Source organism: Lactuca virosa, chromosome 8, assembly GCF_052849685.1.
Source record: "Lactuca virosa cultivar CGN04683 chromosome 8, Lactuca_virosa_CGN04683_v6, whole genome shotgun sequence".
Taxonomy (NCBI): domain Eukaryota; kingdom Viridiplantae; phylum Streptophyta; class Magnoliopsida; order Asterales; family Asteraceae; genus Lactuca; species Lactuca virosa.
The window spans coordinates 305,800,986-305,827,577 of NC_136433.1; the positions used below are offsets into that span (position 1 = coordinate 305,800,986).

The window sequence follows — 26,592 nt, forward strand, 5'->3', positions numbered from 1 at the left end:
TTCTATTTTAAACGGGATGTTACACAATCCCTCTACATATGCTACCTTTCGGATTGAGAATTCCCCGTTTGTGATCATTCCGTAGCCTTTGATCGTGCCATATGAGTTATTCCCGTATTTGACACATCCACCATCCTTAAGAGCCCGAAACTCCCTTAGCTCTTCCCTCCTTCATGTCATGTGACGTAAGCAACCACTATCAATGTACCATTCATCGTCAAACTGCTCGTCACTTATAACCTACAAAAATTAAGCAGATTTAGGAACCCAAAGTTGCTTGGTTCCACGTGAGCCTCTTACAGAACATGGAATAGCAATAGAAAGATCAACCATACAAGTTCTTTTTATTAGAGTGGTTTCATATTTCCTTCTGATGGTAAAGACCTTGAGTTTGTTTAAATCAGATTTCAGATTTTTGTTTTGATTCTTAACAAACTTGTTTTCGAGTATCCTAGGGTTAGCTGACGTCCTCTTTGTTTGCATTTTGTCTTCAGAGACGAGCTTCCTTTTTCCCTTGCTATCCTTGACATCCTTGTTAGGATTCTGCTTTGGTCGAGGATGAGGAGGATGGGATTTAGGACCAAAACTTGTCTTTCGGTTCTTATCAAGACTTATCTGGGGATCGAAACTAGTCTTTTGGTTCTTGTCGCTGCAAGAATTGGGACCGAAACTGGGCTTTCGGTTCTTGTCAACATTTGTTCTGGGACCGAAACTAGGCTTTCGGTTCGCTCGACTGCAGGATTGGCAGTGAGTGCACAGATCAGAATTATCCTTTGATCCTGCTTTCGCCTTGAGATTTGACGCCTTTTCTTTGCGAACATAATTGGAGTTTTGGGAGTTCCAAAACTGCTTCCTCTCATTAAGATTCTTTTGATATATTTTGTTTCGTCGGCGTTTCTTTTCAGCAAGCTGCTTTTGAGACTTGTGTATGTTTGCCTTTGGCTTTGGTCTCTCAGCATGAGTTTCTCTCTTCAAAGAAGAGGTTTCGCTTGCAATCGTCATTGGTTTGCTTGGTATTTCTTTGGTACCACTTATTCTTGGTACATCAAAGCTTGCAGGCTTGTTGAGTGGTTCTGCCACATATCTGTCTTTAACCCTCCATGAGGTTCTCTCTGATAAACCGACAGTCTCATCTGCATTGTCGATTGGGGCAGACCAAAAATAATGATCACAACCACCAGAGTTATCTTCGTTTACTATGGCGGTAAGTTCGGCTGTTTGTTTCTGAGTAACCCCTGACGTGGTGTATACCTGATTTGGTACAGTTTGTACCTTTTGATAAACCACTGCCTTCGGTTTCAGAACTTTGGATTTATCTTGGGACATTCGAGCGAACTCAGCCGAATTCTCCTTTAACTCCAAAAAGATTCAATATCAACTTCGTCATCCTTTAACTCCAAGAAGGGCAAAATCATTTTGTGAATCTTTTTGCCAATCTCACAATCTAAATGGAATTGAGTGATATTGGTATATAAACGTTTAGCAATCAAGCAAAAAATGTTTCTTTGTTTCAAAAGTTTCAAATTATCACGTTGCAAATAAATAACTTCGTCTCTCGACCTAACTAACTCTAACTCCGTCTTCTCTATCCACATCCTTCGCTCATCATTCTTGGATGTCACCCTTCTAATTTGATCGGTTAGGTTAGCATTCGTGAGGCGTGTTTGCATTAGACTGCCGCTTAAACTAGAAAATTTGAATTTTAATTCATTTTCATAGTTTGTTACAGGTATTTTAAGTGATTCGAGAATGGATGGTACCTTCTTGATCAATTGATCGCAGTCGTTGATCCTTTCGCTCACAGGTTTGGCAACGAAACACTTATCTTCATTCAGATTCGCCTCTTCACGCTCGCCTTCGGTTGTATAGCCCCTCATTTGTGACACTCCAGCTGTCACCACCAAGCATCTCCCTCCAAACTCAGCACCATCTTCTTTCGCCACAAATGCCTTTCCATGCGTGGGTTTACGTACCTCTTCATCTTCAGAGTCTGTAGACCAGACCTTTACGCCACCGAACTCATCATCCACAAGGTTCTCCTGCACAATCAAAGCATTCATTAAACTGTTAGAGGCTTTCTTATTCTTTATCTCCTCCATCTTGCGCATATAATATGCTTCATCATCTTCACCCTCCTTCTTCTCCGATAGCTTTCTTAACATGCAGTCTTTGGCAAAGTGGTTTTTTCCATGGCAGAAGTTGCAATCATATCCGGAGTCTCCCACCAGTTTTCTCTCCTTCTTCTCTTCTTCCTTTTGAGGATTATTCTTGATCTCCTCTTTTTCCTTTTCTGAGCTATAGCTACCCTGCCAGTTTCAGTTCTTGGCAATAGGGAATTTTTTTCGAGCAAACCGCTTCGGGTTGGAAACCATCATTGCATACTCCTCGTTTGTCAGATCACATTCTGACATTTCCGAATCTTCTTCATCTTCTGCCACATTCTTCGCCTTAGAGAGAAGGGCTAAGGATCCCATACCTGACACCACTTTCGCTTCCTTTTTCACAACACTTTCATGAGACTTGAGAATGCCCACCATCTTCGCCAACGAATAGTTTTTAAACTGCTCATGAGCCTTCACAGTTGATACCACAACCATCCATTTGGGGTCTTAAACCATTCATAAATGTGACCTTCTATTCGATCACTTCTCTTCCAATATCATGCTTGATCATCTTGCTCAAAAGATGGTTGGATCGATCGAATGCCTAAATCAGTTTTTCATCTTTGGAAAGCACCGAACTCAGAGAGCAATAGAGTTTGGATAGAATTCTCTAGGTCTTCATCAGTGGAATACAGCTCTTTGAGTCTACCCCAGATCTCTTTTGCCATGGTGCAAGAGCTTACCAACCGAAAAGTATCAGACTGCAAAGCAAATCTGATCATTCTCATGGCTTTTACGTTGCACAACAATTTATCTTTTTCGTCTTGAGGAATCTTGTCCACATCGGTTAAGAGTTTGTTGTACTCCTTTTGAGTCTTAATAGTTCTATTTGTTCCAGAATGAACAAAAGGACCCAATGTTATTGCTTCCCAGATGAGATAGCCATTGTCTTCAGAACCAACGACATATTCCTCAAAGTGGTGCGTCCAGACTTCATAGTCTTGAGTGTATAGAATGGGGATTCTGGTTGTGGATCCAATGCTGTTGAAGATGTTGATCAAATTAGTTTGTGAATCTTCGTGAGACATGATGACCTTTTTCAGATATCTGCTAAGAATCAGACTTGTAAAGATAAAATAGGGTAATATCGAGATCTATGAACAACGTCAATGAAGGAATGACGGCTTAACAGATCCAATAAAAGCGGAAACCCTAAGAAAATTCTTCAAACAGAAGAGATGCGTATGATTTACACAGCCTCCTACTCTGATACCAATTGATGAGAATAAAGTTCTCTTAGATCGATAGATTCAAATAGATATCAACGAGATAATAACAAGCAATAGAAAACAATAAACACAACTATGAATCAAACATATGTCGAATGATTAAAACTGCAACACCTCAGAAGAGCTCGATGAAGAACTTCTACTTTAGAGGCGTGCTAGGGTTACAATACTTGTCAAAGGAAATATTTAGAAGCTTAACAAATGTGATGCATGCATGCACCATAAATACTAAACCCTAAAAACAAACACACGGTTGGACAGGCCCAAACCGTGATTACATATGGACCGAACTTAACTAAGCCCAATGGCGCAACCCATATACTCAACAGGTATTATGGAGATCATGGAGGAGAGGCTCAGGTCATTCAGAACTGAGATTGACACAGGCCAGATCGGAGCCCGAACTCCCTCGTTCCGGGAGTTCAAGGCGTGCGGAGCACCGGAGTTCCTCGGGGTCAGGGACCCCATCGTTAGCCGACGCTGGGTGGCGGATATTGAGAATGCCCAACGCACGAGTTCTTGCCCGGATGCGGCCAATGTGGGTTTTGCCTCGTGTATGCTGAGAGACAGAGCCCGAGATTGGTGGGGAGAGGTGACCAGCCAGGTGGGAGCGGCTGGTGTAGCTAAGATGATGTGGGCTGAGTTTGTTCGGCGATTCGATGAGGAGTTTGCACCACCTATTGAGGTGCAACGGCTTGTGAGGGAGTTTCATAACCTTCAGTAGACTATCGAGACTGTGGCGGAGATCACCGCTAAGTTTCGGGAATGAGCTTTGTTGATTCCGCAGTACGCTACCGATGAGGATATGCAGAGGACGAGATATCATTCCATGATGAGGGATGATATCCGGGAGTTTGTGAGCTTTACAGGGTGCAAAACCCTGAATGAGATGGTAGAAAAGGTCCAGGAACGGGAAATAGAGTTGGACTTCCGCACCAAGCGGAAGCCGGAGCAGGCACATACAGCGGTAGGTCAGGCTAAGAAGCCTAAGACCTCAGACACTTCCAGCAGGGTCGGGGCCGATGTGCCAAGTGCAGTAGGGTGCATAGTGGAGCTTACGACCAAAGAGTTTACGGTCAGGGGTTTGCGGTTGAGGGTTTGAAACTGCAAACATTATGGAACTCGACGAGTCACTCAAGTGACTCGACAAGTTGACGAGTTATGTAAGGAACTCGACGAGTGGATGGTTGTACTCGACGAGTTAAGATCAACATGGACTGTTGACCTTGACAGTTGACCTTGACCGGGGTTGACTCTGAGGGAATTTATGGAAAGGTGTTAAGCTAATCACTTGATGATTATAGGCAGTTGAGAAGAGGCAGCGTGGGACATATCTGAATTCAGCTTACCAATTCAGAATTCCAGAGGTGAGTCTTCTCACCATACCAATGGGTTTAAGGCACCAAGGCCGGCCCATTTCATACTAGTTGGTATACTCGTTGTGTAGAGGTGTGTGGCATGATTTTGTAGTAATATGCGGTAGAGATAGCCTTCATGGCTATGGTAGAGATAGCTTTTATAGCTAACGGTAGAGATAACCTTTATGGCTAATGGTAGAGATAGCTTTTACAACTAACGGTAGACATAGCCTTTATGGCTAATGGTAGAGATAGCTTTATAGCTAAGATGTTATGTGGTATGTGGTAGAGGTAGTCTTTATGGCCGTTATGATATGTGTTATGTGATTTGTGCTTGGGGTATGCTCTGGGGGAACTCACTAATCATTAGCTTACTGTTTGTGGATTTGTTTCAGGTAAATCGGAGCCCAAGGGCAAGGGCAAAGCTTGATGGCGCGGCGTGCACTCTCTCGGGCTTTTGTGGGACACTGATGTTTGGGATAAAAATTGTATTTGAATTATGTTTTGAAAACAATTATAACTGAATTTCTTGATATCGGAAATGTGTATAATTATTCAAAAATGAAAAATTTATTCGATAAAAATTAGGTCGTTACAAATACCCTCATGTGCAAGGCACATACAGACATGTTAACGTTGATTTAGACGAACATCCAACGCAAGGACCGTTTGCGTTCAAGGTTATGTCCGTAGGTACCATCTTAGGGAAAAAACTTTCGTAGGGACTACTTCAAGGAAAAAGTGAAAACTTAAAGGACCATTCGTGTAATTTCCTCTTAATAAATTTATTTTATAAATGAAAATCATACTGGTTCTCCTTGTGTTCGACATTTGGTCTCACCACAACTATACTATTATACGATTATGTACACTATCTAATGTATGTTACAGTCCAGTTACGATAGAATCGATTTTATAAATTAAGAACTTCGATCAATATTTTGTATATAGTTTTTCTCACGTCATGGATGATCAAATCTAAGAGAAAATACTTCCAATATTAAATTCATTTTCTAAATTTATTTGGTTTTACTTTGTTTCAAGTTTCATTTAATTTAGTTTAAACACAATTCCCCTTTTTTACTTTTCTGATTATTTTAACTAATTTTTATATATTCTAAATTAAATTATACATGTTCCCCAAAAGTCTAACAACCCGATCTTATCTCAACTATATAATTATACGATTAGGTACATTTATCCGTTTTGTAATAGTCCCAAGTCTTGTTAAAACCGTTTATAAATTTAAGACTGATAAATTACACATCAATGGTTAAGATACCAAAACTTTGAAATTTGGACATCCATAAAACCATCTACCTAAGTTAATTGGAGTCTAGGAGGTCAATAACATAACTTCATCCTCTGAATTGCATATTTCCATTCCAACATTTGTAACCAACCTCATGTTTATGAAGATTAAGGAAGTCGTCATGACTATGAAATTTGCAAATCACGAAGGAGGAGAAAAAGAAGAGAGTTGTTTGGTTTCCAGGGTTTGAGGGAAATATATAAATTGGTATGTCATTTATTTACCCAAATCAGTAAGTTTATCGGTTGGTGACGTTGAAACCAGATCTCCCACCTAAATAACAAAAAAAATTAGATCTCCCACCTAAATAACAAAAAAGTAAATGAAAATGTTAGGTTTTATTATTATTATTATTATTATTTTTATTTTTATAAATAAAGAAAGAGTTTTGATTTAAAACAAAAAATATTAAGTTTTTTTAAAGAAATTAACCCTATATTAATTTATTATATGTCAACTTGTCATTTCAATTCATTCCATACTCTACTATATATTCTAAATGTACTTAATAGCATCACATAGAAATCTGATTATATAAAAGCAAATAAATTATGCCGACTAGAATAGAAAAAAAAATATTATAATAGAATAGAGCTTTTGACTATTATCATCACACATGATATATAAGTTTCAGAAATTAAATCGTGTGCCCCTTCAACTTGCCTACAACTCTATCGACCCGAGATTAGCTCACTTGATAAAAAGACTTTTCTTAAATTGGAATTTCAATTGAGATATTAACGGATTTCTTGTTTGTTTTTTTTTTCCGGAAAAACCACTTCTGACCACTTATCAGTGCGTCGTGCAACACAAGTGCAACACTTGGCCATTCACAGTTGTTTGTTTTTCAGAAAACTTCTGACTTAAAAACTGCTGCGTGACGCAACACTCGACCCTCTGCTTCAAACATCTTCACACCTTACTTCAACTTATTGCAGCAGTCTGCAGATGTTAAAAAGAAAACAAACTTTTTATTACGCGATGCAGCTGTTTGGTCCCCTCTTCTGCTACAAATGGTTGCAGAGGTGGTCCGCAGACTTCATACATTTCGCCTTCGTAAAAACAAACACATACTAACTTAAAACCTATAAATAAATAAATAAATAAATAAAAAATAAATTGCGTACAGCTCTACCTGCCCGTCTCGCCGTCCAAAATCCCACGCTTTTATAAAACCCGCATCTTGTATCTTTTGATAGGAGAATGAAAATCCTTGCATACGAGAGACGGAGTCAGAGTCGACGCTTTCTTATTTGTTTTTTTCACCAAATAAATAAATAAAAATTCTGGATTAACGATTGTACCTCAAAAACCTCAAGTGGGTCATCATCTTTGCTCCCACTTGTTGCTCTTTGCTGTCTCTGCCATACTCTTTTGCTAATACTTTTCCTCTTCATTGGTTGATCTCTCTTTGCTTTTTCTCTCTGAAATCCAGTTTTTTTGTGTTTCATGGTAGCAAATTGGATATTGAGTTTATAGATCAACCAAGTAAATAGAATAGAACAGCCTAAACCATACGTTTATTTCATCCTCATTTGCCGGTGTTTGTAATTCATCTGTGTTCTTCGTGTAGTCTTCAAGATCGTTGGTTCCTATGAGCAAAAATGTGCAACAATTTGCTAATTTAAGCATCTGGGTATTGCTAATTTGAAGCAATTACTGGCCTCAGGGGTTGTTGTTGGATTTCATTGGCGGTAGTCCTGAGGTTATGGGGTTCTCAATTGGTTAACGAAATACATGCTTGGTTTAAGAAAATGGAGACGTTTATGGCGTTATGTGTTGTTTTTGTTCTTCTTCTTTAGCATTGACTTTTTTAGTTACTTATTTAAAGTAGCAACAGCATGAAGAATCTTCTAAAGAAGCTACACATGATGCCTAATCAAACTTCGGATGTTGACTCAGATGGGTGTAATTCTTCTTCAAAGGGCAATAATCAAAGATTGATCGATGTCCCTTCATCAATCGAGAGCCTCCCCCCTGAACACAATAAACCCTTATCTGGTATTTCGGGATGGCTTAATTCAGTAACGAATCGGCGAAGTCCTAGTCCTAGTCCTAGCCCTCCGTCATCTTCAAATGTGAAAAAAGAGGATAAGAATGAAGGGTTTGATTCAATGAGTAGTGAAGCACTTGATGCTGCCATGGAAGCTGTTAGGACAGGGGATTCAGGGTCTGGTAATTCGAGGGATCCAGAGGTAGAAGAAGAGTACCAAATACAATTGGCTTTGGAGTTAAGCGCAAGAGAGGATCCTGAAGCTGTTCAGATTGAAGCCGTTAAACAGATCAGTTTGGGGTCCTTTCCTGCTGAGAATAATACTCCTGCTCAAGTCCTTTCATATAGATATTGGGTAAGTTCAGCTCCCATCTCAGTTTATCATATCATTAACATTGAGCAAACAGACAGTTTTAGATTAGAATTTAGAAAATAAATGTATGCTGGGCTATTGGGTTCTAACCTTTCTCATGTCCTAGACTCATTCATACTTGACAGAATTACAGTGCTCTTAGCTATGACGATAAAATCCTTGATGGATTCTACGATTTGTGCGAGACTTCAAGGAAAGCTTTATCATCAAAGATGCCTTCACTGGTGGATTTACAAGGGACCCCTGTGTCTGATAATGTCACATGGGAAGCAATTGTTGTGAACAAGGCTGTGGATGCCAAGCTGTTACAACTTGAACAAACTGCAATGGAAGTTACTGCCAAGTCAGCATCAGAATCTGTTACTGTGCAGAGACTTGCAGTTTTAGTTTCAAATTTCATGGGTGGTCCAGTTGGGGATCCAGACAAGATGTTGCGTGCATGGCGAAATTTTAGCTATAAATTGAAGGCAACTCTTGGAAGCATGGTTTTGCCTCTTGGCTTGCTAAAAATTGGGATGGCACGCCATCGTGCATTGCTTTTTAAGGTATATATATATATATATATATATATATATATGTTATTGGTGTTTCTGTGTCTTCTAAACATAAAGTAGAGACTTTTAAAGGACATGACATCACAAAACAAATTTAACAAAATCTGGGACTGATGTCAGTTGTTGGGACAAAAGTTGTAACTTTATGCGTATACATACTATCAATATCAAAAAGGCGCAACAAGTGATCTCTTGTTTGTGAAAAGAATCCTCATTCTCATCATCCAAAATAGCCCTACAAAACCTGTCCAATGTATCAAATGTATTATTACTATTATGAAAGTACATGTTTAGGAAAAGAGGGCTTAAATGATGTTTTTACATGCTTTTCTTTTTAGTGTCTCCTTTTTTTCACATTAAGTGCTATCGGGGTAAATGATGTATGGATTTTTGAATATTTGGTGAAATGGAAGGAAAAAAATAAATGAGGGAAAGTTATGATTTATTTGACTTTGAAAGCCTCCATTCCCTGCTTTCTTTAAAAAGTTGTTATTTCTGCATCAAGTCCAAAGGAAACACCCATATATAGCTTACCAGATTACGTCTTGTACTCACTCATTAAGTAAAAAAGAAACATCTTATTCTTTTCAACTAAATATTAATATTATCTTTTCATAGGTTTTGGCTGATAGTGTTGGTATACCTTGCCGTTTGGTAAAAGGGAAGCAATATACAGGCTCTAGTGATGTTGCCATGAACTTGATAAAGATTGGTGATGGAAGGTTGTGCCCTTTACCTCTAGTCTTAACACTAATACTCAACTTATTATTGTTATCTTGATGCTCATTACAATTATTTATGTGGGTGTGGGTCCCAGGGAATACATTGTTGATCTAATGGCAGACCCCGGAACCCTTATTCCATCAGACACAGCCCACACAGATCATGACGAATCTTCCTTGACATCAAGTCCATGGTCCCACGATGATGATTCCTCTCGTTTAACTTCAAGAAGTGGCCTCACAAATTCATCAGAAGAATGCTCCGATTTTGGAACCCGAGAAAGAGAAAGATCCGATGATGGAGCCATTCAACCCAAACCCAAGAAATCATTACCTTTGAGACACTCTCATCACAGCCATGCCAGATCACCTTCATGGACCGAAGGTGTGAGTTCACCAGCAGTAAGAAAAATGAAGGTAAAAGATGTTTCACAGTACATGATCGATGCTGCAAAAGAAAACCCTCAATTAGCACAAAAACTGCATGATGTGTTACTTGAAAGCGGTGTTGTTGCCCCTGCAAATCTCTTTACAGAAGTTTATGATCAACAAGAGGATACACTAGTTACACGCCCTCCTCCTCCTCCTCCTCAAGATGATCAAAACAAAAAGGGTCAAAAATGTAAATTACCCATTTTGCCCAAAGCTCCTGCCGCCGCGACAGCAGCGGCAGCAGCTGCGGCGGTTGTTGCATCGTCGATGGTGGTTGCCGCTACAAATCGAAACATAGAACTACCGGTGGCGGCTGCCGCCACGGTGACTGCTGCGGCGGTGGTGGCGGCTGTTGACAAGAACTGTGAGGCTTCTGGTGTAGTGGAAAGGGATGGAAATGGGCAATTCGGTAATTTACAAACAAGTGAGAATGAAGGAGAGAGAGTATCGGATAGGTCTGCGGGTAATGATAGCACGAAATCGGAAGTTTCCCTTGATGATGTGGCGGATTGTGAGATTGCATGGGAGGATATCACCTTGGGTGAACGTATCGGATTAGGTATTGTATTCAAGTTTAATATCCTAATTTTCATTTGTTGTAATAAAGGGTTAAATGTAAGTAATAGCAACCTACTTCTACTTCCATAATTTTTGTTTATTACAACATCCTGCTTGTTATTTCATCCTATTATAACGTTGTATTTTGAAGAATCTACCCAATTATAGAAAAGTAATTTTCACTGCTACAATTGCATATCTTTTTCAAAGTACAATGTCCTTGTAAGAAAAAAATTGAAAGTACAATGCTATAACTGGGTAGATATTTCAAAGTAGGACTGTTTAATAAGAGAAAATTGAAAATATAATGCTCTAATAGAAATGAATGTAAGCAGGGTGCTATAATGAACAGATAAATGAAAGTAAATTGCTATTTTTACATTTTTTTTTTCCTTTTTCTAATCCAATTGGTAATGGTCTCTTTGTTGCAGGATCATATGGTGAGGTTTATCGTGGTGACTGGCATGGAACTGTAAGATAATTTTTAAATGTTCATAGTATTATGATGTTGCATACAATGTAATAGACTAAAAAGAAATGAAACACAAGAAATATGAAAGTAATATGGAGTCTCATAAAACGAAAATAAAAAGTGAGCTATATATATGAACACATGCAAAACACACACAGAGTCATGTGTGTGGTATATTTGTATGTACAAATTCATATATTATATACGTAGATATATCTACACACACAATTAATAGGCATGATAAAATTTGAAAATAAATAATAGAGAACAAACAAAGAACACAAAAAAGATATTACACAAACTGAAAAAAGCTTTCCATAGATGAGGTTAGGGTAAAAAAGAAAGATGTTTTTATTCATGTATGAACGAGGCATACAATTAATAGTTAGACTTTCAATGCTCAAGATGCATGGAAGGATTTTTACTATTGGTGTTGCATATGTATTACAACTTCTGATGGCTTCTATGCATGCATGTCTCTTGAGTGTTGAAGATATATACATTTAATATCTTCTTTCCCATCACTTTTGAATATCAGGAAGTTGCTGTTAAGAAGTTCCTAGACCAAGAAATAACTGTTGAATCCCTTGAGGAATTCAAAAGTGAGGTAAAATACTCTTTTTTAACATTCACACTAATTATGACATATTGCTTGCATGTTATCAACATAATAATGTGATCATTTATACCAACATGCAAGTGAGTGGGGACATGACTTTATCTGGTAATCTATATATGGGTTTATCTCTTTGACTTAATACAGAAAGAACTACTTAATAGAAAAAGTCAGCAAAAGGAGGCTTTCCTGAAGTGGATGTCAGTTGCTCAAATAGTTATCATTTATCCAGACAACACTTTATCCGTTTAATGGGTAAAATAGAAACAGGGTCCTAACAATATGTATGGAATGAGTGAAAATCATTGGAATATGTTATTTTAGCATTAATCCATATTCTTGTTTAAGTTGAAGAAAATTCCTATACTAATTTGTAAATGTTTATGTCCTTATTGATTCTTTTTTGTCTTGAAGGTTGGTATCATGAAAAGAGTTCGGCATCCAAATGTGGTACTCTTCATGGGAGCTATAACACGTGCTCCACATCTTTCAATTGTTACTGAATTTCTTCCTAGGTATGTCACCTAATGTATACATATACTCTCAAGAGTTAGATGCACATTTATGCAACAACGTTTCACCGTTTTCTCAAATTATGGAACAAAGTAGTAGTTTATATGAAATATGCAACGTCATTTCATCTTAGCACCAAAAGATGCCCCATTTTTACACGAAACCTATTTAATCAATTGACACGTGGTTGCATAGTTCGTTTTGAGCAGCATAAATTAGTAAAAAAATGAAACATTGTTGCATATATAAACATTTAATGTGCCATGTTCTGAGATAGCTATTTTTGGTTACATTGTTGTTTATTTGGTTCTAGACTAAAACATGGTTGCATATTTCATCTAAAAAACCACTTAGTTGCATAAGTTGGAAAAAAAGATGAAACATTACCTTTCATGATTTTTGGTACATAATTATGTGGAAATATAAAACTCCAATATTAATTAGTGCATATAGCTTCACTATGACGAGCAATACAGAAAATGGAAATATAACAAGGAAAGCCCTTCAAAATGAAGTTAAAAACCTCATTGGTCCTTATCTTATATACTTAATGCTTCCATATATGATAGTAGAATTACAATTCATGTCTTCTCAATGGACAATATATAACTAAAAACTAACAACATACTCACTTCACATAAACACTAAGATAGGCGAAACTCCAAATGTCCATTTATTGTCTTCTTCCAATGCTAGTCAACATTGAGTAACATATAGTTACCAAAGGTGCCTTTGACTTTGAAAGAGAAAGAATTGCTTCTTTGTTTTTTGAAAAAGTTAATTGGAAACACGGTGTCAAATTATGGGCCTCTCTTTAGATGATAGCTATTTTCCTTCGACACAATCCTCAAGGAGATATGATTGGTTTAAAATCCTCTATAGAGAAACTTAACAAGCTTGTTTTGCAGTTCTTCGATAAAAGCCCCGACTTTGCAATATCATGATATTAGTACTAGCTACCTCGAGCGCGCTATAGAATTCTTGAGATAACTTAAGATGAGTCATGAAGGATAACTTCCGATGTGTCATGCGGTTAAATTTTTAACCCGTATGGCAATCGACAATCTAACTATCAAGGGGCCAAGTAAGCAACCTTAAAGAGGGCCGTGAGAGGCTTTTTTTTTTTCACTTATTTATTTATTTGTTTTGAGAAATAACATAATTGTCATCAAGTAAAAGTTATAGCTTATTAAGTCAAAATTTATTAAAGTCTTTAAATAAAATTTTGTTGCAGTTCACAAGTAATTTCAAACTTAAGACTAACATCCTGTTCCCGAGTTCAAACTTAATGAGGTAAAAGAAGGGAAATAGATGGAATTGGGAAGAAATTAAAAGAAATTGGTGTTGCTGAGTTTCATTAAAGTATATTAAAAATATGCAAATGTGATGTATATTGGCCAGAACATCTGAAATATTTTTAATAATAACAAAATGAAAGTAAAACAAATACCGAAGATAACTTAAATTAAAAAAACAACAACAATAACCAAAAAAGAAAGGTAGATAACAAGTGATGAATGACTGAGAACCAACATTAATTATGAAATTTAGTTTTTTTAATGAAGTAGTGGTATTTTATTTTAAAGTTAAAAGGATACATGTCGTCTTAATAGGCGTAGAGCGATTGAAATTAGATTATTTGGTTGTACCCAAAGTAAGGATCAACTCATTATTGGTTATAGAATTTATAATGTAGTAAAATTTAGTTTTTAAAGTATAGAAGGATAAATGTCTTGGTAATAGGTTCAGAGGGATGAATTTAGATTCTTTGGTTATACCCCAACTCCCCAAAGTAATGATTAATTCTTTCGTACATGGATTTTGATGGAATCCAATTACATCGATTTTGTCAACCAAACGTGTTATCAAAGGAATCTTCCATTCAAATTCCTTCAGATTCCCCGTGAAACAAACGTACCCTTAGAAAGTGCAATAGTATTCTTTATTGATCTCACAAGGTGAAGGTGAAGTTACTACAAATAAGAGAAACTTGACCTTATACGTAATACGGATAGACAAGAAACCTAATGGACACATTCTAGTATGCTACTTTGTACATGAATAGTCAGTCATCTTCTAGAGAGTAATGAGTAATCTATTCTAAACTTTTCTAAGTGTTGGGTTGGGTTGGGTGGGGTTGACCACCTTGGATCGGGTCAAAACATTTGGCCTGTATTGGATACATATACCTGGTAGTACTCATTCCCTATTGTTAGTATATAGTCGATGGATACACTAATTATCAATAGGAGATAAATCCTCACTCTAGTATTATCCCTTTTAGTATTCATATAGTCCCTTTGTACTATTGAATAGGATGTTTCTTGCAATTATATTTATGTGGGATATTTTTTTCTTGCAATTATATTTATATAGACAACAAGCTAACATTCATATGATGATTGGCTTTGGTACAAAAGTTAAGTGAGAAGATGAGTTGTTGGGTAGAATTGCCTTAATTATAAAAAAATAAAATATTCTTAATCATGTAGAAGAGAGTGAGTGCATAAAACATTGTATTTTTTCCTTGATGAATCATGATTGTTAACTCTATGGCATGAAAGTGAAACATATTATTATTATTATTATCTTTTGCAGAGGTAGTTTGTATAGATTAATCCACCGGCCCAACAATCAACTGGATATCCGAAGGCGTTTGAGGATCGCGCTGGATGCCGTATGTTGGTTTGGCTGCCTTTAATACTTCTTTTCTGTCTTAAAATTAAAAAAAATAATAATAAACTGTGTATACTCAAAACCAAACTTTCAGGCTCGTGGTATGAATTATCTGCACAACTGCACCCCGGTTATAGTTCATCGTGATTTGAAGTCCCCGAATCTCCTTGTTGATAAAAACTGGGTTGTGAAGGTAGCATCCAAATCTTATTTATAAGTTATAACCCTTGGGAATTTTGAATTATAATTTGGCCAAATATCATGATGAACTGAATTCTGTCATCTCATCTCATCTCATCTCATCTCATCAGGTTTGTGATTTTGGGTTGTCGAGGATGAAGTACAGCACATTCCTTTCATCAAGGTCTACTGCAGGAACGGTATGTTGTTACTTGTTGCCTTGCCAAACTATAATAATTAATACCTTCTTTCTTTCTCCTATCAACTTACTAAAAATTAATTATACACTATTTTCATGCGGTAGTCTTAGGTTTTGTTTCTTTGTGACTTAGTGGGGCTGTTTCTTTTCTTCTCATTTAGTCCTGTGTGGGTAAATGATGTGTGTGTGTAATGTTTTGTATACATAAGGTTTATTTCCTTTTATGGACCTAATAAACTGTATGAATGAGACTAAATGACCATTTTACCCTTACAATCCAAAACAAAACAAAATTCACAATCAACATTTATAACAATATTCATCAATTTGAACATGAGAGGAGATGGAAGAAAAAAAAAAAAAAGGGAAAATAGGTAAAGGGTCAGCATCTTAATACATTGAGCCAAGTTTTTTTGGCTTAACCCACTAAGTCATTTTGTCTGGATTAAGTAAAAAAGAAACAGTTATCTGTAGTTTTCCAGAGTAAGTGCTTAACACATTAAGCTCATTCAGTCAAAAAGAAACACCCCCTATATGGGTGTAATGCAAAAAGGACAACACAATAGAGACCACACATCTTAGAGGTGGTAATTTGGACTCACACACAATGGCCAAAATCATAACATTTAGCTAAAAAGGCAACTACTGATCAAATGGGTTGAAGTTGCCTGAAATGTATTTTATTCAAAAGATTAGAATATTCTTATACTAATATTGTTTTTGTGATCATATATAATTATTTATACAAGTTTTTGAAAACGGACAAAAAAATGTTTGTAGGTCAATGCAACCGGACCCAACCTATACCTTGAAATCAACGGATTTGACCTTAACCCGATTTAATTTGTTGCTAAACCCACTTAACCTAAAATAGTCCTTTTTATAGATTCATTTTGGGTTAAATGCAAGAAGTAGCAATGTACTTCCGTTGTTTTGTTTAATGTTTATACTTTATCATAGCATCCTGCTTTCGTTTCTTCTTGTTACAACATTGCATTATGAAAGTTGGACGCATTTATAGCAATGGCATCTAAATACAAAGCAATCTGTTTTGATATAATTGGGTGGATTTTTCATTGTAGAATGTTCTAGTAAAAAATTTAGAAGTAGAAGTACAATGCTATATATAATCAGTTAGATATTTCAAAAAGCAAATCTGTAATAAGAAAAAATTGAAAGTAAAGGTCATAAAAAGAAATGAAAATAGGATGAATGAAAGTAGGCTGTTATTTCTTGCATTTAAACACAGCTTAGGGGCTTGTTTTCTACTTGCATGTATAAGTATAATGAGGAATATAAGTTTAATGAATCTTTCTTGTTTTTATTCTTACATACATACATACATACTCTCTTCCTAGTTCTATAGAGCAATGTCTAACATAAATATAATAATCACCACAAATTAATAAATAATAATCCTCATGTTTAACATAAAGCGACTGATAATATATATGTACACCATTTCTTGTATTGACAATTCAATATGTACACACATGTTTTTCAGGCAGAATGGATGGCACCCGAGGTCCTACGAAATGAACCTTCAGATGAAAAGTTGGTCTTTTTTATTTATCATATTCCATAAATAGATCACTTTGATGTAAAAACTAATGTTTCGGGGAATAAAATATATATATAAATAACTTTCTATTGATTTTGATAGATGAATGCAATGCAGGTGTGATGTTTATAGTTTTGGTGTCATTTTATGGGAGCTTTTTACGTTGCAACAACCATGGGGTGGAATGAACCCAATGCAAGTTGTTGGTGCTGTTGGGTTTCAGCATCGTCGTCTTGAAATTCCTAATGATGTGGACCCCACCATTTCTAAAATTATTGAAAGATGTTGGCAAACGTAAGTACTTCATTCCTAAACAGTCTACTTGAATTTATTTCTTTATTATTACCATTTTGTTTCTATTACACCATTATACTATGAAAAATCTACTCAACTATATCAGTGTCCACCTATAATTTGGTAGACTTTTCAACGTAAAATGTCCTAATTTGAAACTTTTTGAAAGACAATGTATTAATTGATTAGGTTTTTAAAGTTAATTTTTTTTTAATAAGAACAAAATTGGAAGTATTATGATGTTAAAAATAAGTGAAAAGAAGATGCTATTGCCTATTGCCATTTCTTAAATTAAATGTAAATCACAATGTACCTAGAGCAAAAAATGTATTGTCAAGACTTGAACTTGGGCAAGCATGTAGGGACATTACATGAAAAGTTAAATACAAGAAATAACAATGTCATTTTTGTCAATTTGTGTATTGTAGCATCTGCTTTCAAATATTATTATTTTTATGTTTTATTAACAGCATTGCATATTCATTTTATTTCTTATTAAGGCATTACTCATTTGTAGCATTGTTGTACTTCAAGTTTTTGTCTTATGCAGACATTATACTTTGGAAAGTCTACCAAATTATAGCAGTGAAAATTGGTTTGTATTAGGATGATATTATGATAATTCAGTAGAATTTTAAAGTACAATGCTGTAATAGGAAGAAACAAAAATAAGCAAACCAATCAAAGTATGATGCCATCTCTTGCATCATAAAATCAATTATTTAATTTAAAAACTGAGGTTCTAATTTTTATAATTAGCTTAGCCCTCATAAAAAGGAGTTATAAGTTTTAACATGACACTTTGTATTTTATACAGAGATCCAAAATTACGGCCTTCATTTGCTGACATCATGGCCGCATTGAAACCCCTACAAAAGCCGATCACCAGTTCAAAAACCTCACGGGACTAAATTGTTCTATTTTTGTTGTAATTTTTATGAACTTTTGGCTTGCACGCAGTGTAAATTCGGATACCCAATGTAAAAAAAAAAAAAAAAAAAAGGTTCATTTGTAGCTTATATATATAATATAAATTAATGATTTGAGCAGCCTTGTATTATATGCATGAATAGTTAGTCGTACACTTGTACGTAGTACAAAAGGTATTATCGCTAGCTATAAGAGCCCTCAAAATCTTATCAGTTGAGATAAGGTAGGGACCATAAGTATAAATATTGCACCAGAACACCCAAGTGAGGGGATTATTCATATGGCAACTTTTTTTGGTTCTCCACTCTTTGTGTCCATTCCTGTAGTAAGAACTCAGAGTTTATCTCTACCACCACAACTGCCGTCACTAAGTAACAGTTCACCAGAGCCGCCACCGCCACCACCACCACCACTGCCGCCAGTGCAACGGGGTGGCAGGGGGACAAGTGCTGATTCGACCGATTGGATAGCTTCGGGGTTGACGAGAAGGTTTGGTCTTGGTGCGGGGTTGGCTTGGGCTGGTTTTCTAGCATTTGGTGTTGTTTCTGAGCAAATCAAGACACGTTTTGAAGTTAATCAACAAGAAGCCAATACAAGGTTTGTTATGCAGTAATGATTATAAGGAACAAATGTTTATGAACGATATTTGGATGCATCAAAATGCTGATGTAGTACTCAAGTTTGATGTTACTTTCTGATGATTTTTATTTGTAGAGATGTTGAGAAGGAAGAGGAGGTGGTTTTACCTAATGGCATAAGGTACGAGAACAAGATGTTAAATATCATTTATGGTTTGTTTAATGGGATGAAATGAAATCACAAATAAACAGAGTAATAAAGTAAGCAATGTATGTAATTGACTACGAATATAATAAATTTATATATATATATATATATATATATATATATATATATATATATATATATATATATATATATATATATATATATATATATATGAACATTTATAATTTTAACTCTATTTATATTATTTAATTATATTTGATGATTTTTTAAAAGAAAAAAACATCTAAAATCAACTAAGATCATAATAGTATAAAAAATTCTAGTGTGTTTTAGTAAGTAAATAAAAAAAAAGTTGTGTTATTAAAAATTATATAAACAAAAGATGTGTCATATTACAAACTTTATTTTTATTTCATGACGAAATGATAATGAATATCCCCCCTACTTAAAGGATGGGAAAAAAGTGGTTTATTCCATTTCATAGGCCGCATCGAACAATTATTTCCATTAAAACAAATCATCTCATTTGTTCTTGATTCCATCACGACAAACACTATTCTACCCTTGATAAATATTTTACCTAATGCTTATAATTGACCTTCACCTCCTAAATTGGTCTAACCATCCATTAGGGGATGTAAATTACAATCTCTTAGGTGATGTTTAAGTGACTATGTCTATGCTTAAATCTGAGATCTTATTTATGGATTCTTATTAATTAAATAGTGGTTTTGGTTATGTAGGTATTATGAGCTAAGAGTGGGGGGTGGTGCTACACCAAGGAAAGGGGATTTGGTGGTGATAGATCTCAAGGGAAGTGTCCAAGGAGATGGTGTATTTGTTGATACTTTTGGTAAGGACAAGAAACCATTGGCTCTTGTGGTTGGATCAAGGCCTTATAGCAAGGGAATGTGTGAAGGTGTTGAGATGGTTTTAAGAACCATGAAAAATGGTGGCAAAAGACGAGTTATAGTTCCTTCGGCTCTCGGTTTTGGAGAAGAGGGCGCGGATTTTGGTTCTGGTTTTAAGATTCTTCCTAATGCAACACTTGAGTATATTGTTGAGGTCGAAAAGGTTTCAATTGCACCATCATGATTCTTCATGTTCTTATGCCCATATAGGAGGTTTTTATTTTTATTTTTTTTTTGTTTTTTTTCGGAATAAAAAATGTTAACGGATACGTGTGTTTTTTCCTCATGTAAATGAGACTTCAAGAAATATACGGAAAAAATAAACATATAAAAGAGATAACCGTTTAAGTTGAACCACACTATGCTATGTTTTATTGGTATCATGCATGGAGATACAACAACTATATAAGAGTCAAATGCCTGAAGAAACTAATCCATATTGGAAATTTGAACTCCCATATTCGACCATTTATGCAGTTATACTATCTTGGAACCAATCTATGTGTACCATAACCAGTTATGTAAGCAAACCACAGGGACATCTTCAAATGCCCAAAAGAATTCTCATACAAAAAGCTTAAATTGGCAACCAATGCAAAAAAAAAAAAAAACTGCTTTTTTTAATGTAAATCCACATATAGAGAAAACGACCTAATGAAATATACAATCAAAATTTAAAAGAACAAAGAAATCTTGCCCTTTCCCTCCTCTGTTGTAACCCACCACCATCACCTCTTGATTAAAAAATTAAAAGAAAATCTACAATAATAATAAAAGTAGTTTTAGTATATTTTTAAGTAAATAACTTATAACAATTGGCTAGAGGTACGGTCCGGCCCAACCCTAGCTTATGGTCAAAGCCTGGTCCGGCGCAACCCTAGCTTATGGTCAAAGCCTGGTCAATGCAGCCCGACAAACACCTTGACCCGGTCCTTTTACTGAAAACAAGCCCACTATAGACCTAAAAATCTCATGCTTTTTCTGGCTTTTTCCAATTTATTTGGTAGGTGTTTTATGTATGGCAAATCTTAAGAGTCTAAGGTGCTGTTTGTTTTTCTGAAGCCAAAATGTCTGCAGTCTGCGGACCATATCTACAAGCCTCTGCAGCCGAAGAAGTGGACCAAATGTCTGTAGTCTGCAATAAGAAGTCTGTTTCTTTTTTAACGTCTGTAGGTACCGAAATAAACTGATTTTTCAAATAAATTTCATATCATAAACATAAAAAATGCATTTTCAGCAAAAAAGATAGGCGGCGGAGAAAGGAAACAAGATAGACGACTTTTTTTTTTTTTTTTTTGGTTTAGGTTAAATGAAGCGTGAAGACCTTTGAAGACAGTGGCCCATGTCGGAAGACCTCGCGCAGACGTTTTTTGTTCTGCACACTTCCAAACAACAAACACTCTGCGAGGACAAATGTATGCGCGACGCAGACAAAAGTGGTTGCGCAGATCCGCACAAAAAAAACAAACAACCCCTAAATGTTAACACAAGTTGAATTGATTCGGTAGGTGTTTTGAATGAATTCCAATCGTCATCGCCTAATTTCGGCATAACTTGCTTATATCTTGGTCCATCGAATTACAAAACATCCTACTAACGCACGCATGCTTTGCTTGGCCAGCCTAGTACTAGTCATACGATTTTTGGTTGGCATGTATGCAGGGGCGTCCAATGATTTTAAGGGTCCTGTGCGAAAAATATAAATGACCCCTTAATATAATTTTTTTTTATATATAAATAAAGTTCGTTGATGTTGATAGATGTTATAAAAACAATCAAAACAAAAGAATGATATATATATATATATATATATATATATATATATATATATATATATATATAGAGAGAGAGAGAGAGAGAGATAGATAGAGAGAGAGGATGGTTCACATGAGATTTAAAAAAAGTTTAGAGATCTTAAGATTCAACCTCAGCCACATATTTCTTATTTGCCGCTCTAACGTTCCAGCGTACCGACAACAACGAATATGCCTAATCATAAATGATTATATATATATATATATATATATATATATATATATATATATATATATATATATGTCTGTTCACATATTGAGTAATCATATATGATTATGACAGTTGGTGACAGAATAGGTGGTGGTGTCAGAGGTGGTGGAGGTGGCAATGGTGGGGTCGACCAGTGGCATAGGTTGTGGTAGTGGTGGTGGCAGTGGCAGTTGTGGTGGTAGGGATGGTGGCAAAGGAGAAATGAATGGACAACGCTATATAATCATTTATGATTATAACTGACCTGCCGTGCCGGTACGCCGGAGGGTTAGAGCGGCAGATGATAAATATGTAACTAAGGTTGAATCTCAAGATCTCTATTTTATTTTGATTTTCTCTCTCTCTCTCTCTCTCTCTATATATATATATATATATATATATATATATATATATATATATATATATATATATATATATATATATGTCACACCCCAAAACCGGAACGGCGGAAACGTTCAGGGGTGGAGGACGTCATGTACAGTATCACAACAAAGTATAGTAGTAAACAAGCAACAACATCATCCATTGCATTAATAATATAATTTAATACAAGTGTGTTCTGTGAAGTTTATAAGACACCAAAAATGTAAATCAAAATAAAAGATGAGTCTTGAACGAGCTCCATCTTCTCAAAACCTGGCATCGGTACATGTCTACTGATGACCTGAGAATACAAGTTATTTTGAAAGAGTTGATCAGCTTTAAAGCTGGTGAGTTCATAAGCATTTTAGTGTCATTGTTTGTATGAAAGTTTTTGTAAGTACTTGATGTATAAGTTTGTAAATGTTTGTATCTCCTAGAAAATCCTATATTTTCTACTAAACGTAGCCTTCTACCAAGGCATCAAATGAAATGTATGTTTGTTTCTTGTAAGAGTGTGTCTTTTCCCAAGTATGACTATCATTAACCAAAAATATAGTATTACATTACCTTTTATGTGAAAAGATCACAATGTGAATGCAATGGGAAAATAATGAAGTACTGTAGTGTTGTATTATAGTAACTACTGCTGTACTAATTACCTTAAACCAATTGTTATTTAAAGTAACATGTGATATGCCTGTACCATACTACCGACTAAAAACACGACGATGAAAGACGTCGGAAGAAATGACATTTGGCACCTGTAGAATTGCAAGTCCCACTGTACCGAGCAGCAAGGTGTAGGATAGTCAATCCAGTATAGATCTATACACAAATTCAACGCTCTCCTTCTAGGAGACTCTGGATACAAAACGAGCCATGACAGGTGATGCCATGCCCCGTTACGTGGCTCACATTTCTGTTGTAATGTTCTTGTATATGTATTGTATGTACTAGTGTAATGTATGTTCTCTCTGTCTAGTATGCTCTGTTTGTTTCTCATCATAGTATGCTCTATCTGTATGTTATTGTTTGTTTCTCATCATAGTATTCTCTATCTGTATGTTATTGTTTGTTTCTCATCATAGTATTCTCTATCTGTATGTTATTGTTTGTTTCTCATCATAGTATTCTCTATCTGTATGTTATTGTTTGTTTCTCATCATAGTATTCTCTATCTGTATGTTATTGTTTGTATTTACTCCTGTATGAACTGACTCTTTGTATGTTTCATTGTTCTAGTAATAGCATTAGTAACTTCCTAAACTATACCTATTATAGTTTACTAGTAATGTTGTTTGTATGTATGAACATGATGGTGTACCTTTGCTACTCAAAGGCACTGAACTGAATGAAGGAATTTTTATATCTATACACATATACATAATATATAACTAAGATTCAAACGACCTTCGGACAAATAACCGATACCCTAAGTCCACAACCAAACAAAGAACATGAAGCAAGGCGAGCTATCAGTCCTAAGTCCTTTCAATCCTACTTATATAACTATACCTATATAGATATGCATTTGACAAAATATAAGTTTAAACGAGTTTGAATAGAAAGTATTTAACATGTAAAAGTATTTGATAAACATTTTGAAGTAGTTTGTTTGATAAAACAGCTAATTGAATAACAAATCCTTTGTTTGATAGTTATTAATCACATGTGATTGATATAATAACTATGATGTTTCAACTTGTATCCCCCCCATAAAAGCATTTAAAATCATTTAAAAGGTAGATTAAGGGGTATGAACTCACCTGTAGTGAGTGGTTTGGATGAACGGATGGTATAGGATGCTAAGTGTCAAGTGAAGACTTGAGCACACACACGGATCCTATTTACATATAATGACACATATATGTATCTAATTAGTCAATTAACAACTAATTAAGCAAGTAAAGACACCCTAGGACATGGAAAGCACTTTGATTCAAGTGCTAGAAGTACCAAAGGGTTGCATCTAAGGGGAGTATGGCCTCTCATTGGAGTTTATGGCCAATATGGGTGTATCACATGAGTTTACAGCCCAGGGTAATTTCCCCATGAGTTTACGGCTGTAAACTCATGGTATTTTGTACCAATTTGTGATATAAGGTCTTACAAGTCATAATGAAGTATCCTTTGATCAAGTCTAAGCCTTAGGAAGGATTGGTGGCACATATGCACCATTGACTAGTGTTTACGGCCCAAGGTGATTACCTTGGCCGTAAACACCATTTGTTCTTGTTTCTTTTGATGTTTAAGGTCCTATACTCTTCTTGGAAGTGATCTAGACTTGTTTCCAAGGCTTTGGAAGGGACTAGGGCTCATATTGCCCCCTTTATTAGGGTTTACGGCCCAAGGAGATTGCCTTGGCCGTAAACACCTTATGATCTTGTGTTCTTGATGTTTTCTAGGTGTAATCTAAGTGATTCAAGCACACAACAAGCTAAGGTAAGAGTACTTACAATATAGAAGCTTGTAAGGGTGTTTAAAGTCCAAGAACACTAGTGTGTGTTCTTGGTGAAATGAAGAACACTTGAAGATCTATCAAAAAGAAGAGATTTCATGGATGAAATCATGTACAATCACTAGATGTTGTAGTATATCAACTAATCAAAGAAAGAAACACTTACTAAGTTGAAGATCAAGAAGAAAAATCGGATGCTACTTGAGAGAGAATCACTTCTAGGCTTGAAAATGGAAAAAATGAATAAAATGACTAAGTGTCATATTTATACCCTTAGAGTTTACGGCCGTAAACTCCATGTTATGGCCGTAAACTCCAAACTCTTGGAGTTTTGAGGCTTAAATGTTGCACAATAAACTCTAGAGTATACGCCCTATAATTTCCTCTTGAAGTACTAGGCTTTAGAACACTCAAACAGGCTCTAAACAGTGCTAAAAGTTAACAGAAATGAGTCTGACTTCTATTGAAGTGAATGGTTGTACAAGATAGAAATTTCGAGTTGACACATCATCCCCCTGTTAGAGGGAATTTCGTCCTGAAATTAGAGTTTAAGCAAATAAGTAGTTACAAACAACTAAGTAAAAAGATGAGGATATTTCAGTTTCATTTGATCCTCTCGCTCCCAAGTGAATTCAGGTCCTCGCTTGGCATTCCAGCGAACCTTCACTATCGGGATACGACTTTGCTTTGTTTGCTTGACCTCTCGGTCCATGATCTCTACAGGTTCTTCCACAAAGTTGAGGCTGTCGTTGATCTCGATCTCGTCGAGTGGGATTACAAGAGTCTCGTCGGACAGACACTTTTTCAAGTTCGAGACGTGGAAAGTAGAATGTACGTTACTGAGTTCGCGAGGTAAGTTGAGTTTGTAAGCTACAGGGCCGATTCTAGCGAGAATCTCGAAAGGCCCTATGTATCTTGGATTTAGCCTTCCACGCTTTCCGAAGCGTATCAAGCCTTTCCAGGGTGAGACCTTCAATAGAACACGGTCGCCCACCTGGAATTCCAACGGTTTCCTTCGTTTATCTGCGTAGCTTTTCTGTCGGTCTCTAGAGGCTTTCAATCGTTCACGAATCTGAACGATCTTCTCTGTCGTTTCCCGAATGATCTCCGGACCAGTGAGAGTGCTGTCAGGAACTCGTCCTTTAGCTAACTGGGTGTCACCCACCTCAGCCCAGCACATAGGGGATCTGCACTTTCGGCCATAGAGGGCTTCAAATGGAGCAGCCTTTATGCTCGTGTGGTAACTGTTGTTGTAGGAAAACTCGACAAGGGGTAAATGAGTATCCCATGCCTTTCCAAAGTCGATCACACAGGCTCGCAACATATCCTCCAAGGTTTGGATAGTCCTCTCACTTTGTCCGTCGGTCTGTGGATGGTAGGCTGTACTCATGTCCAACCTAGTTCCTAGGGAACTTTGTAGCGACTGCCAGAACCTCGAAGTGAATCTACTATCTCTATTGGAGATAATAGATATAGGAACACCATGCAGTCGTACGATCTCCCTTATGTAGGTTCTTGTTAGCTTCTCCATCTTGTCTGTTTCTTTGATAGGCAGGAAGTGTGCGGACTTGGTTAACCTGTCTACGATCACCCAAATGGTATCGAGACCACCCGTTGTCTTGGGCAACTTGGTTATGAAGTCCATTGTGATCCGCTCCCACTTCCATTCCGGTATCTCCGGCTGTTGTAGTAATCCTGAGGGTTTCTGGTATTCGACCTTAACCTTGGCGCAAGTAAGGGATTTACTTACGAAGGTTGCAATCTCTGTTTTCATGTTAGGCCACCAGTATAGCTTTTTAAGATCCAGATACATCTTATCTGAACCTAGGTGGATGGAATATCGAGTGTTGTGAGCTTCGGTCATGATCAAGTCTCTGAAACCACCGTGTTTCGGTGTCCAGATCCGATCCATGAGATATAAGGCTCCGCCACCTTTGAGTTCCAAATTCTTATT

At 36.2% G+C, this 26,592-nt stretch overlaps 2 protein-coding genes across 2 annotated transcripts; both read left to right on the plus strand.

The window, feature by feature from the left end:
• Positions 1 to 7,284: 7,284 nt before the first annotated feature.
• LOC145129646 (putative serine/threonine-protein kinase SIS8) lies at positions 7,285 to 18,247 on the plus strand. Its single transcript, XM_079064421.1, has 13 exons — positions 7,285 to 8,409; positions 8,553 to 8,972; positions 9,600 to 9,703; positions 9,799 to 10,694; positions 11,125 to 11,165; positions 11,704 to 11,772; positions 12,196 to 12,296; positions 14,893 to 14,971; positions 15,065 to 15,163; positions 15,282 to 15,350; positions 16,854 to 16,903; positions 17,028 to 17,204; positions 18,022 to 18,247. The coding sequence occupies exons 1-13, from the start codon at positions 7,903 to 7,905 to the stop codon at positions 18,113 to 18,115; spliced, it is 2,706 nt and encodes a 901-aa protein (XP_078920547.1). The 5' UTR covers positions 7,285 to 7,902; the 3' UTR covers positions 18,116 to 18,247.
• A 60-nt stretch (positions 18,248 to 18,307) lies between these two features.
• LOC145129647 (peptidyl-prolyl cis-trans isomerase FKBP17-2, chloroplastic-like) lies at positions 18,308 to 20,151 on the plus strand. Its single transcript, XM_079064422.1, has 3 exons — positions 18,308 to 18,731; positions 18,849 to 18,893; positions 19,625 to 20,151. The coding sequence occupies exons 1-3, from the start codon at positions 18,415 to 18,417 to the stop codon at positions 19,974 to 19,976; spliced, it is 714 nt and encodes a 237-aa protein (XP_078920548.1). The 5' UTR covers positions 18,308 to 18,414; the 3' UTR covers positions 19,977 to 20,151.
• Positions 20,152 to 26,592: the final 6,441 nt, after the last annotated feature.

Excerpts from the sequence above, each read along its gene's own strand:
- LOC145129646 (XM_079064421.1), top strand. The coding sequence starts at position 7,903 with ATGAAGAATCTTCTAAAGAAGCTACACATGATGCCTAATCAAACTTCG. Across the intron at positions 10,695-11,124 it reads GGGTGAACGTATCGGATTAG|GATCATATGGTGAGGTTTAT; the intron begins GTATTGTATTCA and ends TCTTTGTTGCAG. Across the intron at positions 15,351-16,853 it reads CAAGGTCTACTGCAGGAACG|GCAGAATGGATGGCACCCGA; the intron begins GTATGTTGTTAC and ends CATGTTTTTCAG.
- LOC145129647 (XM_079064422.1), top strand. The coding sequence starts at position 18,415 with ATGGCAACTTTTTTTGGTTCTCCACTCTTTGTGTCCATTCCTGTAGTA. Across the intron at positions 18,732-18,848 it reads CAACAAGAAGCCAATACAAG|AGATGTTGAGAAGGAAGAGG; the intron begins GTTTGTTATGCA and ends TTTTATTTGTAG. Across the intron at positions 18,894-19,624 it reads GTTTTACCTAATGGCATAAG|GTATTATGAGCTAAGAGTGG; the intron begins GTACGAGAACAA and ends TTGGTTATGTAG.